Source organism: Scyliorhinus canicula, chromosome 8 (assembly GCF_902713615.1).
Source record: "Scyliorhinus canicula chromosome 8, sScyCan1.1, whole genome shotgun sequence".
In the NCBI taxonomy this organism is placed as follows: Eukaryota; Metazoa; Chordata; class Chondrichthyes; order Carcharhiniformes; family Scyliorhinidae; genus Scyliorhinus; species Scyliorhinus canicula.
The window spans coordinates 176,073,945-176,091,329 of NC_052153.1; the positions used below are offsets into that span (position 1 = coordinate 176,073,945).

General features: G+C 43.1%; 1 protein-coding gene across 1 annotated transcript in view; it reads left to right on the forward strand.

Moving 5' to 3' along the window:
* Nucleotides 1-15,183, forward strand: part of aga (aspartylglucosaminidase) — a 41,746-nt gene extending 26,563 nt beyond the window's left edge. Inside the window, exons 8-9 of the mRNA XM_038803977.1 lie at nt 2,292-2,425; nt 14,677-15,183. Coding sequence (XP_038659905.1) covers nt 2,292-2,425; nt 14,677-14,771 — 229 coding nt within the window. The 3' untranslated portion in view covers nt 14,772-15,183. The remainder of the gene's footprint in view (nt 1-2,291; nt 2,426-14,676) is intronic.
* Nucleotides 15,184-17,385: the final 2,202 nt, after the last annotated feature.

Here is a 17,385-nt window from a genome sequence, read left to right on the forward strand (position 1 = left end):
TGTCCATGCCGAGAGAAACTGATTGAGATTTCAGTGTAGAAGGATAGTGTGAGATTGAGTTAGAGTGTAGTTTATAAATTAGAGAGATTATTAATTACTGTATCACAGATTCAGTACTACTATTTTATGATCTGTTACTCAGTAAAATGTGCAAACCTAATCCAGTTAAGTAGTGTAAAATAAATTAGTTTTGATTTAAACATCTTAGTTTTATAATCTTTGTGAACGCGACATATCTGGCTATCTTGGAGAACAAGACAAGGAATACAACATGATACCAGTAGTGGAAATATAACGCAGCAGAGAAACCGGCCCTCCAGCCCATTAAGCCTGCTCTGATCATGATGCCTGACTACACTAAAACCTTCTGCACTTCCAGGGTCCTTATCCCTCTCTTCCCATCCTATTCATGTATTCGTCAGGATGCCTCATAAATGCCACTATCGTATCTGCTTCCACCACCTCCCCCAGAATCGCATTCCAGGCACTCACCACTCTCTTTTAAACAAAAAACTTGCCTCTTCCATCTCCTCTCGCATCTTAAACCTATTTCGATTGTAATTGACCTTTCCACCCTCGGGAAAAGCGTCTGACTATCCAATCTGGCCATGAAATGAAAAATGAAATGAAAGTCGCTTATTGTCACAAGTAGGCTTCAAATTAAGTTACTGTGAAAAGCCCCTAGTCGCCACATTCCGGCACCTGTTCAGGGAGGCTGGTACGGCCATGCCACTCATAATTTGTAGACTTCTATCAGGTCGCCCCTCAACCTCCATCATTCCAGTGAAAACAATCCGAGTTTATTCAACCTCTCCGTCGAGCTAATTCTGTACTGTAGGGATTCAATGAATCTATCCAAAATCTGTCTACATATAGAATTTACAGTGCAGAAGGAGGCCATTCGGCCCATTGAGTGTGCACCGGCCCTTGGAAAGAGTACCCCACTTAAGCCCACACCTCTTCCCCATACCCATAACCCAGCAACCTCACCCAACCCCTTTTGGACACTAAGGGCCATTTAGCATGGCCAATCCACCTAACCAGCACGTTTTTGGACTGTGTGAGAAAACCGGAGTTCCCGAAGGAAACCCATGCAGACACAAGGAGAATGTGCAGACTCCGCACAATCAGTGACCCAAGCCGAGAATCAAACCTGGGACCCTGGAGCTGTGAAGTGACAGTACTAAGCACTGTGCTACTGTGCCGTTCCATATCTGCTCCTCTATCTCCTGATGGCTGTTGGGAGGCTTGTAGTAAACCCCCTACATTGTGATTGCACCCTTTCTATTCCTGAGTTCTACCCATATTGTCTTGCTGCATGAGCCCTCCAAAGTGTCCTCCCTGAGTACAGCTTTGATATTCTCCTTAACCAGTAGTGCAAATCTCCACCCCCCCACCTGAAGCAGCAAAATCCTGGAATGTTTAGCTGCCAATCCTGTCCTTCCCTCAATCAAATCTCTGTAATCACCTCTCGTATTGACACTGGTTTGAGTTTTGCAAGCATGGGCTGGTTGTGTATGGGCTGTACCTTGCCCATTGCAAACAGTGGAAACATGCTGTTTGATCCGATCTTCCAGTCTTTGGGAAGTACAGCCAAGAATTTACAACCAGAAACTGGCCATTTGACTCAATAGATTCACGCCAGTATTTATGCACAGCATAAGCCTCCTTGCACTCTTCTCACACAGACATAACTGTCTCTTCCTTTCTCATGTGGTTATCTAGCATATTCTTTCAAAAGCATCTCTATGCCATTCACTTCAACTGCCCTTTGTTTTATGATAGCATGTTCCACATTCTAACCACTCTCTGGGGGGAAAAAAGTTTCTCTTGAATTTACTTTTAGGTTTAGTGGTGACTGTCTTACATTTATGGCCCTTAGCTTTGGTCACACCCACAAGTCGGAATGGTTCTCAAACTCTTTCATATTTTAACGTCTTCTAATAAGGCACCATTCAGTGAGAGTCTGATGGATATTACCTTTCAGTTCTGTATGGTGAGCATCTCGTTCAAGGCCTCTCCCCGCCGTGGGATCTTCCGTTCCTGCCAAAGTTAATGGAACTGAACAGCTCACCGCATTTTATGCACCACCCCCTCCCCACCATTCCACAGCAAGGTCTTAAATTCTGCCTGGCTCATTTTTGAGGAGTAATTTTTTAGACCACAACATTTAATACTTATTGCCTATTTTTGCAGAAAATATGCTTGGTTAAATTGTTTTTTTTTTTGTTTGCTGACTCTTTCTAACATGGAGATTATCTTAGTTTGGTGTTATTGTCTCTCCAATTTAGTTATCAAGCAGTGGAATATATGAGAATGGGGATTGAACCAGCCACAGCTTGTCAGAAGGCTATTGCAAGAATTCAGATGTATTACCCACAGTTTTTTGGTGCACTCATTTGTGCCAACAGAACCGGGGGTTACGGTAAGTTTTTGAAAGAAAATCTGTTAAAAGAATAAGCGTGAAACTTATTCTTTGAAAGTAAGGCTAAAGCCGTACAGGAAATAAACAACCTTGAGGAAACATGTCTTGATTTATTTGTATTTATAAGGGGCTGGTTTAGCACAGTGGGCTAAACAGCTGGCTTGCAATGCAGAACAAGGCAGCAGCGCGAGTTCAATTCCCGTATCGGCCTCCCCGAACAGGCGCCGGAATGTGGCGACTAGGGGCTTTTCACAGTAACTTCATTGAAGCCTACCTGTAACAATAAGCGATTTTCATTTTTCATTCATTTTCATGGACCGAAGTACAGTGAAAAGTTTTTTTTCTGCGGCCAAGGCACGTATACAATACGTACATAGTTGACAAAAGAATACATCGACATTGGTTACAGAACCTTGCAGAACAAGGCCAAACAAGAACAGCAGAGGGTGTTGTGATTAGTGTTCTTACAGAGAGAGAACAGATCAGTCCAAGGGAGAGTCGTTGAGGAGTCTTGTAGCTGTGAGGAAGAAGCTGTTCCTATGTCTGGATGCGCGGGTCTTCAGACTTCTGTATATTCTGCCTGATGGAAGAGTCTGGAAGAGGGCAAAGCCTGGGTCTGAGGGGTCTCGGGAGGTGTATCCAGATCAATGGGAGGATGGCAAGCTTGTGTGATGCGTTGGGCTGAGTTCACCGCAGTCTGTAGTTTCTTGCGATCTTGGGCCGAGCAGTTGCCATACCCGGCTGTGATGCAGCCGGATAAGATGCTGTCTATGGCACATCTGTAGAAGTTTGTGAGAGTCAATGCAGACATGCCAAATTTCTTTAGCTTCCATAGGAAGTAGAGACGTTGTTGGGTTTTCTTGACTGTTGCATCAACGTGAGTGGACCAGGACAGACTGTTGGTGATGGTGACCCCCAGGAACTTAAAGCTATCTTCCACTTAACTATATATTGAGTAGAATATCTGCAAAACTAGGGGCTTTTCACAGTAACTTCATAGCAGTGATACTGTAAGCCTACTTGTGACAATAAAGATTTTTATTATTATATTGTAAAAGTCTGCAAGGGCTTGGCATGTTTATATGTGTACCCTTATTCAGGGGGAAATGGTGGCATAGTGGTAATGTCATTGGACTAGTAATCCAGAGGCCCAGGCTAATGACTTGATTCAAATCACACAATTGCAGCTGGTGGAATTTAAATTCAATTAATAAAATCTGGAATTGTAAGCTCGTCTCAAGTGATCATGACAACTGTCATTAATTGCTGTAAAATTCCACCTGGTTTCCTAATGTCCTTTACGGAAGGGTAAAAATCCACCTGGTTTCCTAATGTCCTTTACGGAAGGGTATCAGCTATCCTTACCTGGCCTACATGTGACTCCAGATCCACAGCAATGTGGTTGACTCTTAACTGTTTTTAGAAATGGCCTAGCAAGCCACTCAGTTCAAGGGAAATTATGGATGGGCAAGATCTACGCTAGCGACCCCCACGTCCCATCAACGAATAAAAAAATCCTTCATTTGTTATACCAAAAAAGTAGCAATATATCCAGTTAATGAGCCTCTTTTCTTACATGATGTCTAGGGAGCAATTTGATTAATGGACTCCATAGCTATAAGTGAAACTTCCCGTATGGCGAATGCCCCAAATGAAGTTGTGCCATTGTGCCTCCTAGATGTAATTTCATGATTTTGTAATGTTTGCAGGACATTTGAACCTTAGTCAGCAAAACTGAAGGAGAGATTGATCTTTATAACCAATGTTATAAACTTTGTGATGGCAAATTGACAATGAGGTTTGATTGGAAAGACCTAGTGATATACACCTCTGAGTAAAAGATTCCATACGAAGTAGTGATCATAATATGATCCTAGAATTTAATATTTGTTTGAGAGTGGGAAACTTGGTTGGAAACAACTGTGTTTAACTTAAATAAAGGGAATTACAATGAAATGAGGATAGAGTTAGCTAAAGTGGACTGGGTGGATAGATTATCAGAAAAGATAGTAGACCAGCATTGGCAAACATTTCAGAAGGCACTTAATGACTCACAAAGAACAAAGAAAAGTACAGCACAGGAACAGGCCCTTCGACCCTCCAAGCCCCTGCCGACCATGCTGCCCGACTAAACTACAATCTTCTGCACTTCTTGGATCCGTATCCTTCTACTCCCCTCCTATTCATGTATTTGTCAAGATGTCCCTTCAATGTCACTATCGTCCCTGCTTCCACCACCTCCTCCGGCAGCGAGTTCCAGGCACCCACTACCCTCTGTGTAAGAAAAACTTGCCTTGTACATCTCCTCTAAACCTTGCCCTCGCACCTTAAACCTATGCCCCCTAGTAATTGACCCCTCTACCCTGGGGAAAAATATATCCCAGTAAGGAGGAAAGAATCTGAGAGGGATAAACCAACCATGGCTGACCAAGCAGGTTAAGGAAAAGCATATATAAGGCAAAATTCAGCGGGACCCCCGCTGAATGGGGGCCTCACGGTAGCATGGTGGTTAGCATCAATGCTTCACAGCTCCAGGGTCCCAGGTTCGATTCCCGGCTGGGTCACTGTCTGTGTGGAGTCTGCACGTCCTCCCTGTGTGTGCGTGGGTTTCCTCCGGGTGCTCCGGTTTCCTCCCACAGTCCAAAGATGTGCGGGTTAGGTGGATTGGCCATGCTAAAATTGCCCGTAGTGTAAGGTTAATAGGGGGGATTGTTGGGTTACGGGTATAGGGTTACGTGGGTTTAAGTAGGGTGATCATTGCTCGGCACAACATCGAGGGCCGAAGGGCCTGTTCTGTGCTGTACTGTTCTATGTTCTATGACCCATGAAGTTTGTGATAAATCAGAATCCAGCAAAGGAGGACTTAAAAAGAGAGAAAATAAACTAGGGAGGAATATAAAAACTGACAAGGGCTTCTTTAAATATATAAAAAGTAAAAGAGAGGTCAAAGTGTCCTAGGCCCATTAGAAAGTGAATCTGGGGAGAGAAAGGAGTTCAACAAATATTTTCTATCAGTCTTTATGGTGGAACTTACTTCACACTCCCATTAATACTAAAGAATATGGGGGAGGAATTAAATACCATCACCATCTTTAGAGAAGTGGTATTAGACAAACTAATGGGGCTTAAGGTTCCCTGGCCCGGATGGCTTGCATCCTAGGATCCTAAAAGAAGTAGCTACAGAGATAGTGGATGCATTGGTTCCAATTTTCCAAAAATCCTTGGATTCTGGAGCAGTACTGGAGGATTGGTAACCTGCCAATGTGACACATCTATACAAAAAGCAGGTAACTATAGGCTGATTGGCATAACATCTATTGTTGGAATAATATTGGAATCAACGAGGTAAAAGGTAAAGTCGCCATAGTCCCAGATGAGCATAGGCTGCTTTCCCCTTTTGAGGGGGAGAGCTGACTGGTGGTGGCTTAACCAGAGGATCACCACACATCAGTCGAGGGTCAAGGTTGAGATGGTAACCTTCATGGATAACCACAGCTGGTACTGGAATTGAATTCGCGCTGCTGGCCTCGTTCTGCATCATAAACCAGCTGTCTAGCTCACTGAGCTAAACCGGCACCGCAATGAACTATTAAGTAAGTAATAGCAGCACATTTGGAAAATCATAATCTAATTAAGCAGAGTAGGCATGGCTTCATGAAAGGGAAATTGTGCCTGATTTATTAGAGTTTCTTTGAGGAAATCTCAACCAGAGTAGATAGAATTAACCAGTAGGTGTGCTGTATTTTGACCTCCAGAAGACGTTCGACAAGGTACCTCACAAAAGGTTAAGTCATAAGTTCAGAGCCCATGGTATTGGAGGGAGTGTATTGCATGGATAGGGAATTGGCTAATGCGAAGGAAACAACAAGGGTGGATAAGGGGTTCTTTTTCAGGTTGGCGATCAGTAACCAGCCGGGTTCCAGAGGGATCGGTGCTATAACTACAACTATTTACAATATATATTAATGACTTGGAAGAAGGAAGTGAATGTACTGTAGCCAAATCTGCCGACAGCACAAAAATAGGTGGAAAGCAAGTTGTGAGAAGAATACAGACAGTTTACAAAAAGATACTGATAGGTTAAGTAAGTGGGCAAAAAGTATACTGTGGGGAAATATGAAGTTGATCATTTTGGAAATGAGAGTTTTACTTAAGTGAAGAAAAACTGCAGAAAGCTGCAACACAAAGAGATTTGGGGATACTTGTGCGTGAAACACAGAAAGCTAGTGCACTGGTGCAGCAAGTGATCAGGAAGCCTAAAGGAATGTTGGCCTTTATTTCAAGGGGGGGTTGGAGTATACGAGTAGGGAACTCTTCTGAGTGTTGTGAGTCTTCAGAACTTCTTGCCAGAGAGAGCTGTGTGGGCAGAGTCCTTGTGTATATTTGAGATAGATCGATTCTTGATCAGTAAGGGAGTTAAGGGTTATGGGGAAAGTGGACGTGAGGATTATCGGATCAGCCATGATCCTATGGAGTGATGAAGCAGGCTCGAGGGGCCGAATGGCCTACTTCTGTTGCTATTTCCTTTGGTCTTACAGACACTCAAAAGGCATTTGATGAAATCCTGTGAGAGACAACAGCCAGAATCTTCTGGCGATTTGCACTGGCGGGATCTTCTGGTCCTGCTGACGGCGCACCCTTACCATTGGTTTCTTGATAGTGAGGGGTGCATTCAACGGGGAAACCCTGCTGACAATGGCCACTGGCCATTTGGGAGCTGCCTCGGCGGGGATGTGCGGAAAATCCCACCCATATGCGTTTTTCCTAAAGTAAGATTAGTTAGTGTGAAGGGTAGGCTACGTAGAAAGGTAAAGGAGGGTAATTGTAAGAGGATTTAGGTTGAAATATGAAAGGGGTGTTAAGTGGATATCTATGGGTCTGGGATGGACTTGGAAAAATCAGTCAGGACCTTTTAAAAGAAGGCTCCATCGGATTGAACTGTGACCAATGGACAATCCACGGCAGTGGATATCGGAAGTAGAAAAGGATCTATTGGATATTGGAAGTAGAAAAGGCAGGACGATAGCACAGTGGTTAGCACAGTTGCTTCGTAGCACCAGGGTCCCAGGTTCGATTCCCGTCTTGGGCCACTGTCTGTGTCTACACATTCTCCCAGTGTCTGCGTGGGTTTCCTCCGGGTGCTCTGGTTTCCTCCCACAGTCCAAAGACGTGCAGGTTAGGTGGATTGGCAATGATAAATTGCCCTTAGTGTCCAAAAAGATTAAGTGGGATTACGGGGATGGAGTGGAGCTGTGGGCTCTTTCCACGAGCTGGTGCAGACTTGATGGGCCGAATGGTCTCCTTCTGCCCTGTAAATTCTATGATTCTATTTATACCAAAAAGTACAATGAGACACCTAATGATACTATTGGACTTTTGCGTGTTCACCATATCGAAACATTGTGAAGCTTGAAAACTCAATGGACAGAACCCTGGAATGTAATGCCAAATTGTTGAGTTCCGATCCCAGAAGTCACATTGAAGATGTACTGAGCTCATTAGAAGATCTAACTACAGCCAGGGTACTGGCTCATAAGAAACAGAAATGTTGCTCGGGTGAGAAGACGGAAAGACTGGTGTTACAGACGGCGAAGGTACATTCAGATGAACTATTTGTTTATTATGTTGATAACGTGGCACTAACTGAGAGTTAGACAATGGGCATTTTGAATGAATCCAAATGGTAAATCTAAAAAAGGGATTGAATTCAGACAGTTTGAGAACAATTGTTGCAAGATTTAAATTATCTTAAACATTGATGACTAGGTCCAGTGAGACATTTCCTAAATTTCTGAATTTCAAGACTATGCAACATTGGGGAGCTAGATTAATAAAACTGAACTTTGAAGCAATTTGTAAGTTGAGCTTTGACCCACTGCTATCTAAAACTACTTTTATTCGGCTGTACTGCTGATCTATGGTATCATTTATGTGGGAGGTGCTACTGATAGATGAGATTTACAAAACTGGCGAGCTCTACAGAAGCTTTACATAGAAATTAGAAACATGAGGAGGCCAATCAGCCCTTCGAGCCTGTTCTGCCATTCATCATGTTCATGGCTGATCATCAAGTTCAATACCCTGATCCCGCCTTCCCCCCTCATATTCCTTGATCCATTTATCCCCATGAGCTATATCTAATTCCTTCTTGAAATTACACAATGTTTTGGCCTCAACTGCTTTCTGTCGTAGCAAATTCCACAGATTCACACCCCGCTGGGTGAAGAAATTTCTCCTCACCTCAGTCCAAAGAATACTATGACCCTCAAACCATGATCGCTAGTTCCAGACTCCCCCACCATCGGAAACATTCTTTCTTTCTGAATCTAACCTATTGACACCTGTACGTTTCTGAGAAATCCCTTCTCACTCTTCCAATCTCCAATGAATATAATCCTAACCAATTTAGTCTCTCCTCATATGACAGTCCCGCCATCCCAGGAATCAGCCTGGTAAACCTTCGCTGCACTCCCTCCAGAGCAAGAACATCCTTCCTCAGGTAAGGACACCAAAACTGCACACACTACTCCAGGTGTGGATTAACCAATGTCCTAAACAATTGCAGTAAAACATCTCTATTGCGATACTCAAACCCTCTAGCTATGAAGGCCAACATACCAGTTGCCTTCTTTACTGACTGCTGTACCTTCACGCTTACTTTCAGTGACTAATGCACGAGGTCACCATGGTCTCGCTGAGTATCCACCTCTCTCAATTTACACCCATTCAAATAATAATCTGCTTTCCTACTTCTTCAACCAAAGCGGACAGCCACACATTTATCCACATTATACTGCATCTGCCATGCATGTGCCCACTCACTCACTCTGTCCGAATCCCGCTGAAGCATCTCTGCATCCTCCTCACAGTCCACGCTTCCACCCAACTTTGTATCATCTGCAAATTTGGAGATCATACATTTAGTTCCCTCATCCAAATCATTAATGTATGATGTGAACAGTTGGGGTCCTAGCACAGATCCCTGTGGTACTCCACTAGTTATTGCCAGCTGATCAGAAAAAGACCCATTTATTCCAACTTTTGCTTCCTCTTTGCTGATCAGCTTTTTATCCATCTCAAGACACTACCTGTAATCCCATCCGCTTTAACTTTCCATATTAATCTGCTATGTGAGACCTTGTTGAAAGCCTTCTAAAAATCTAAACAAACCACATCCATCGGTTCTCACTGGTCAACTCCACTAGTTACATCTTCAAAGAATTCTAGTAGATTTGTCAAGCATGATTTTCCTTTTGTAAATCCGTGCTGATTTTGTCTGATTACACCACTGCTTTCCAAATGTCGTGCTGTGAAATCCTTGAGAATGGACTCCAGCAATTTTCCTTCTATTGACGTTAGGCTCACTGGTCTGTAGTTCCCAGTTTTCTCTCTACCTCCCATTTTGAATAATGGGGTTGAATAGCGGGAATAGATGGGGCTGGTTTAGCACAGTGGGCTAAACAGCTGGCTTGTAATGCAGAACAAGACCAGCAGAGTGGGTTCAATTCCCATACTGGCCTCCCCAAACAGGTGCCGGAATGTGGCAACTAGGGGATTTTCATAGTAACTTCATTGAAGCCTACTTGTGACAATAAGCGATTTATTATTATTATTATAACATTTGCTACCCTCCAAACTGCAGGAACAATTCCATAGTCGAAAGAATTTTGGAAAACGACCACCATTGGATCCACTGGGGCCACTTCCTTAAGTACTCTGGGATGAAGATTATCAGACACTGGAGATTTGTCCATCTTCGATCCCATTAAATTGCACTGATGATCATTAGTGAAACAACTTGCAATTTGAGTTATTTAGACTTTCATGGAATGTGACATCACTGTCAAGACCAGCATTTGTTGACCATTCTTAATTGCTGTTGAGATGGTGGTAATCCTTGTGGTGTAATGACACCAATGTTGAGGAGGGTTTTGACCCAGCGACATTGAAGGAACATGGATATATTTCCAAGTCAGGGTGGTGAGTGACTTAGGAGGGGAACTTGCAAGTGGCGGTGTTCCCATTCACCTGCTGGCCTTGTCCATCTAGCTGGTTTGGAATGTTCTGCCAAAGCAGCTTGGCAACTTGCTGCAATGCATCTTGTAGATGGTACGTACTTCTGCTACATTGTGCTGGCAGTATAGGGACAGGGAACCTTAAGCCCCATTAGTTTGTCTAATACCACTTCTCTAAAGATGGTGATGGTATTTAATCCCTCCCCCATAATCTGGCAGTATAGGGAGTGATGGATAAAGGGTTGATCAGGAAGACTGATTTTGATCTGGATGGTGTAAAGCTTGTTGACTGCTGATGGAACTAAACTCTTCCAGGTAAGTGGTGAGTATTGCATCACACTCCCAACTTGTGCCTTGTAGATGGTAGTCCGGCTTTGGTGAGTTACTCACCACAGATTTCCCAGCCTCTTACTTACTTTGGTAGCCTTTGTATTTATACGGCTGGCTGGTTAAATTAAGTCTTGGTCACCGGCAGCCCCCTGGATATTGATGCTGACGGATTGAGCAATGGTAATGCTTTTCAATATTAAGGGGAAATATTTAAATTGTCTCTTGTTGGAGATGGTCATTACCTGCAAGTTCGCTCAGGCCTGAATATTGTCGAGGTCTTGTTGCATGGAGGCCCAGACTGCATGAGTGTCTGAGGAATTGCAAATAGTACTGAACATTGTGCAATCACCAGCTAAAATCCTTACTTCTAATTGATGTTTCTTAAGATGCGCATGCTGAGGAAACTGTCATAATATACACATAAGTAAATGATGGTGCACAGACAGGCATTGATTGACACACAGGATGACCAATGAATACACAGAATAGAGCAGCCAATCACCAGACAGGACACAAACACTATAAAGCCAGAGGGCACTAGTTTTCCCGCTCTCTTGGGATCCAGCCTCTGAGACAGTCAGAGCTCGTGAGCAACAACTAGAACAAACACCATGCGGCAGTAAGATAGTCTGGTCAGGTTAGCCTCAGGTCTCCAGTTAACTCAGCATAGTGTCAATCCGCAGTTAAAGTATGTTTAATAGTTAAGAGTTCAATAAAATAGAGTTGCATTTCTTCAAGTGTTGGAAGCCTGTCTCTCTCACTGCTGCAGTAAACACAGTCCTCTCAGACCCAGCTTAGCCAACACATCAGAAACCAATCTGAAGAACTCCTGCAATACAAATATTGCCAATTAAGTATTTTTAATATATGTATGTACGTTGTGCGGTAACCAAATTCTCTCCAGTACAAAAGCAATGACTGCACTAGGCGGTGAAGAGTTTTATGGCATTATGAAAGGGACTACATAAATGTGTTTGCTTTCTTGGATCTTTTGGTCATTTTTGTTGAGGAATAAATATATATTTTTTAAATTTAGAGTACCCAATTCATTTTTTCCAAATGAGGGGCAATCCACCTAGCTTGCACATTTTTGGGTTGTGGTGGTGAAACACTGGGAGAATGTGCAAACTCCACACGGAGAGTGACCCAGAGCCAGGGTTGAACCTGGGACCTCGGTGCCATGAAGCTGCAGTGCTAACCACTGCGCCACCGTGCTGTCCGAGGAATAAATATTAACCAGGGTACCAAGAAAAGTTCTTGTTTTTTGTATAGTGCCTTGGGAACTTGCACATTCACCTGGGGAGGCAGTTGGGGCCCAGGTTTCATCTGAAACAGCACTCCTGATAGTATTACACTGATATGTCAATTTTGAACTATTTAAAGTTCAACCAATTAAACTAAAACAAACAAACTGAGGGGCAAATTAAAAAGGGGCTCTCCCTAAAGGGGCACTGCCTTAACAAAATCAAAGAACACATGAAACTTAAAACATCAAATCCAAAGTCAACTGAAGGCCTGCTGCCCAGTGGACACCGCATCCTACACCTCCAGGGACACCCGGCTGCGAATGAAGCTGCGGAAGAGGGGCAGACCGTCAGGCTGGATGACCCCTTCGGTCGCCGGCTGCCTGGACCTATTAATAGTGAATTTTGCCAGGTACAGGTTCACGAGGCGGTCCCCGCCCCCCTCCGCATTGGGTGACTATAGATCATTATGAGCATTGGGCTGAAGTTCAATCAAAATTGTAATAAAAGGTTTGTCAAAAACTTTTTTTAAAAAGGGGTGCAGCCTAAAACGTGTAACATAGCCATGGCTTGTGGACTCCACAAGGCCGCAAAAAAACAAAAAGGCATTTTGGGAGTCCGTGAACCGGTGCAATCAATGGTTGCATGGGACTGCTGCGTGCAACATTCTCCACCCCAGGCCCCAAGATCAAGGGACACCGTAAAGGGACCTCCGCTGCTGAATGGCAATTAAGCTCACCAAGGCGTGGGAAAGGATGTGAAGAGTGTGCAGCAGCAGGCTACATATAAAACCCCTCCTCGCAGTGCGAAAGGGCATTTCCGTGAGGAGATTCGGGTCAGACAGGAGTCCACCGCACACTTGCGATCCTCGGGATCACCACTGCCGTCAGATCCGAGCACAATCGTTTTGAGGTCGTGGAATGAATTGGCCACGAGCTGGACATCCATCGCCGCATGACGTGCCAAATCGCAGGGTGTCATCCAGCCCACTCCTCCGGCACTCATCATGTCCCCGATCCTGGTCACCCCGGCAGCCACCATCTGCATTTCCGTTAGCCACTCAAAATGGTGGAGGAATGTCAGCCTTGAAGACCGTGATCTTGTGATTTTGAGGGTGAGTGCTACAACTGAGCCAAGCTATGGTCAGCAAGTACGGCATTGCATTTACAGACCAACTGATTGCTACAATTTTGGCAAATAAAAGCCAAATAAATTGTACTGAAATTTGAAAACCTATTTTAGTTCAGGAAGTTCAACTTTATATAATGGAAGAATTCTATCAAGATGTCTATTTATGATTGTTTGTTTGGGCTACTTGGGAATATAGCCATTTCCCCAAGCTGGAAATCACTTTCGCTGGAACTATATACTGTAGTTGCACTCCAGTAAAGTAAACAGAAACACAGTACTGTGGATAATCCCTCTGGTTACCTGAAATGAGATTTTGATCTGTGAGGCAATATGCATAATTCAGCACGTGTAACTCCCTGTATAAAAGAATGTGCAGGTGCAATTTTGTTTTCAATCAAGAACGGGAAACTATTTGTAGTTTTTCTGCATCATGCTTCCATGATATAAGATTTAAACACTGGAGAGAAATGCCTGGTAAGAAAACCTGGAAATGGACCTATTTGAATTTGTAATCAACTGGCTTGATTAGTCTGCTCTCGTGCTATTCACTCTGCTGAGGATAGAGTATTTCATAGTCTGAAAATCAAATATTTGGATACAAAAAAGTATCACCCTGAGAAAGATGTATGAAGTAAGTTTATCAAACATCTATGCTGGAGTCAGGTTATTAAAGGTGTTGCCAGAGTTATTTTTGGCAGCGTAATATTCTGGATGTAAAATAAATTTTGATCGACATACATTAAATGATTTTACTGGACCATCTTTCCGATTTTTATTTTTATTAGCTGGATTGCTAATAGAACACTCCAAAATGAAATAAATCTTTCTCAAACATTAGCAATGCCAACCGAGTCTTCGGTGAAGCTAGTTTTGAACAGTTCAGCATTTAATTTGAATCCTCGTTTAACGTTATTAATAAGGAATGTTGTTGAGTTATACACACTTCTCCTTTTGAATCAATATGAAAATGAAATGAAAATGAAAATCGCTTATTGTCACGAGTAGGCTTCCATGAAGTTACTGTGAAAAGCCCCTAGTCGCCACATTCCGGCGCCTGTCCGGGGAGGCTGGTACGGGAATCGAACCGTGCTGCTGGCCTGCTTTAAAAGCCGGCGATTTAGCCGATTGAGCTAAACCAGCCTCTATATGGGAAGACGTAATGGGCCTGATTTTTAACTCAGTGTAAGGGAATGGTTTTGAATGAGTTCAAATGGGAGCTGTGGAACTCTGGAAAATGGTTCAAATGTGGGGGGGGGGGGGGGGGGGGGGGGGGGGGGGGGGGGAGAGAAAAGCTCTTCAGCTGGTACATTGTCTCGTACAATCACTTGGAAATTTACTTTTACTCTTTTCAAAAAAATTACTCTTTTTTCCTGTGACAAAGCTGAAATACATTCACAAATTTATTTTAAAATGTTTGCCACTTAACATTATTAGAAATAAGTACCACGTAGCTCATGATAACAGGCTGACATTTCTAATGAGTTACATTAACCGTAACTGAGTTTTCCTGAACTTGTCCTTTTTCTTTTAGGTGCTGCATGCAGTAAATCTCCAGGACTTGACCAGTTTCATTTTATGGTTTACAATCCATTGACAACCTTGGAACAGGTTGTGAACTGCATTTAAAGCCTCTGAGATGCATCGTTTTGAGAGCCCTTGAAGGGCTTAAAACCAACAGTTTGCAATTAATTGTAAATCTGAAAGACAGTGCTAAAATTCAGCTGCAATTTGCTAAATTTGGTACAAAATGATGTAATTGATAGACTATAGAAATTAATTTCATGAAGATTTAAGTTTCTAAAATGTCACAGGTGTACTGTAAACATTTAGGCTAGATTTATTCTGCAAGGTCTGTTGATTCAGAGATGGGTTGGTAGGAGATTTTGCACTGGCCGGTGTGTTCATTTAGTGGCATGTCTCTACATGGGTGGTCAATTAAAGTAATTGAAATGCCTATTCAGAGCTTCCATAAGCATATGGGCCCCTTGGCTGAGGCCAAAAGCCATTAGATGGATGGAGGGCTGTGATGTTTCACTTAATTTCCACCCCCCCCCCCCCCCCCCCCCCTCCCCTCCCCTCCCCTCCCCAAAGCTGGAATTACTGAAGGGTCACAGCTTAGGCCATTTTGTGGAGTGCCCCCCTCCACCAGTGCTGGATTGGCAGCTGTGGCCCCATTTTTTTCTTAAATATAACATTTTGAGCCTCTCATTCTTCCATCTACACGGGAAGCCCCCACCTCTCCTGTTGACACCAGAGCCTTGGATACATCCAGTTGGAGCAGTGATGAGATGCAAAGCTCACCTTTCCATCCTTAATTGGGCAGGATTCCTGGAGATGGCCTCATGATTAGCTGCCTCTTCTAAATTGCCTCGTTTCCACTTCCAGCATTTCCAGGTTAGACATAGACATAGAATTTACAGTGCAGAAAGAGGCCATTTGGCCCATAGAGCCCACACCAGAAAGACCAACCCACCTAAGCCCACACCTCCATCCTATCCCAACCCAGTAACCCCACTTACTCTGCAATTCAATTAAATTACCCACCTGTTGTAAGATATTTTGAAATTTATCCTAAATCAGCAAGAAATTTAGAACCTCTCAATGCAATCAGGCACAATCAACCTGGTTTTGAGAAAGGACTAATTTATGGGAGTTCTTTGAGGAAATAACGTGGATAAAGGGGAACCTGTGGACATGGTATACTTAAGATTTCCTAAAAGCATTTGATAAGGTGCCACATCAAAGGTTATTACACAAAATAAGAGCAAATGGTAAAAGGGCTAATATATTAATATGAATCAAGGATATGTTAGCTAACCGGAAACAACGCAGTCACAAAAGTGCCATTTTCCGTCTTGCTACGTGTAACAAGTAGAGTGCCGTAGGGATCAGTGCTGGGATCTCAACTATTTACTGAGAGTCTGTGGAATTGTCTTCGACAGACTGTGGAGGAGGCAGGGTCATTGAATATGTTAAGGCTCAGTTAGATTGACCTCCCTTTTCAATTTTATTGACTGGCGGAGCAGGCTGGAGGGGCCAAACAGCCTACTCCAAATTAGGGTTCATCAATTAGGAACGTATAAAAATTGTACCACTAGCAGTTATTCATCCCTAATTTTTGCAAATACACGAGATTTACAGAAATAGGAGGGGGCCTTTCAGAGCTTTGAGCCTGTGGTACCACTCAGGTAAATAATGGTTGATTGTACCTCAATTCCATTTATCCGTCTTAGAGCCATATCCCTAGAATCCCCTACCTAATAACATTTTGTTGATTTCAGGTATTACATTTGAATGGATACAACAGCCACGGCCTTATGGGGATGTTATGAATATAAAATGTAATTTAAACCCAACAATGGAAAAGCCAGTTTCATCAACAAAACCGTTGAAGTATCAAGTCAGCCTGCTGGTCCCAGAGTGCTTTAACCAGGAGATGCAAGGCCAACCTGTCAAAAATCCCACACTATTTTGAGCGGTACTGGGCTTAGGATCACCTCAGCTGCATTTCACAAATGCCTGTTAGTTGACTGAAGTTTAACTTTTAAAAAAAGACACTCACTAACAAAGATCAGCTACCTGATGAGCAATGGTTTGGGTATATAAACAAATCGGGGAATAGAACTTAATGAGACTGATCTTGAAGTGTGACTGCATCTGCATGTTGCAATTTACAAATATATACATTAGAGATGATTAGTTACAGTATAACACCCTCGCTAAGCTTTGTTGTCACAAGTTTTATTTCGAAAGCAAGCACTGAGATGGTCATGCAAATAGAGATGTTGCTGAAAAACCCCCTGTAGGGATTCTATGAACTCAAACATTCAATAAGTTATATTATATTGTTAAAGGGAGATCATCTCTGACCAACTTGACTTTGATTTTCAAAGAAGTGACGAGGTATTTAGAGAAGGTAAATGCATTTGACACAGTCTACATGGATTGCAGCAAGGCTTATGAGAAGGTCCCACATGAGACCGATAGTGAAGGTCAGAGCCCATAGACTCCAAGGGAATTTGGCAAATTGGATCTAGAATTGGCTGAGTGGCAGGAAGTAAAGGGGGATGGTCGAGGGGTGTTTTTCTGACTGGAAGCCTGTGTCCAGTGGGGTCCCGTAGGCATCAGTGTTGGGGCCCTTGCTGATTGTGGTTTATGTGAATAATTTATAATTGAATGTCGGAGGATTGATCAGCAAGTTGGGGTGGTAAATAGTGAGGATAGCCTTAGATTACTGGAG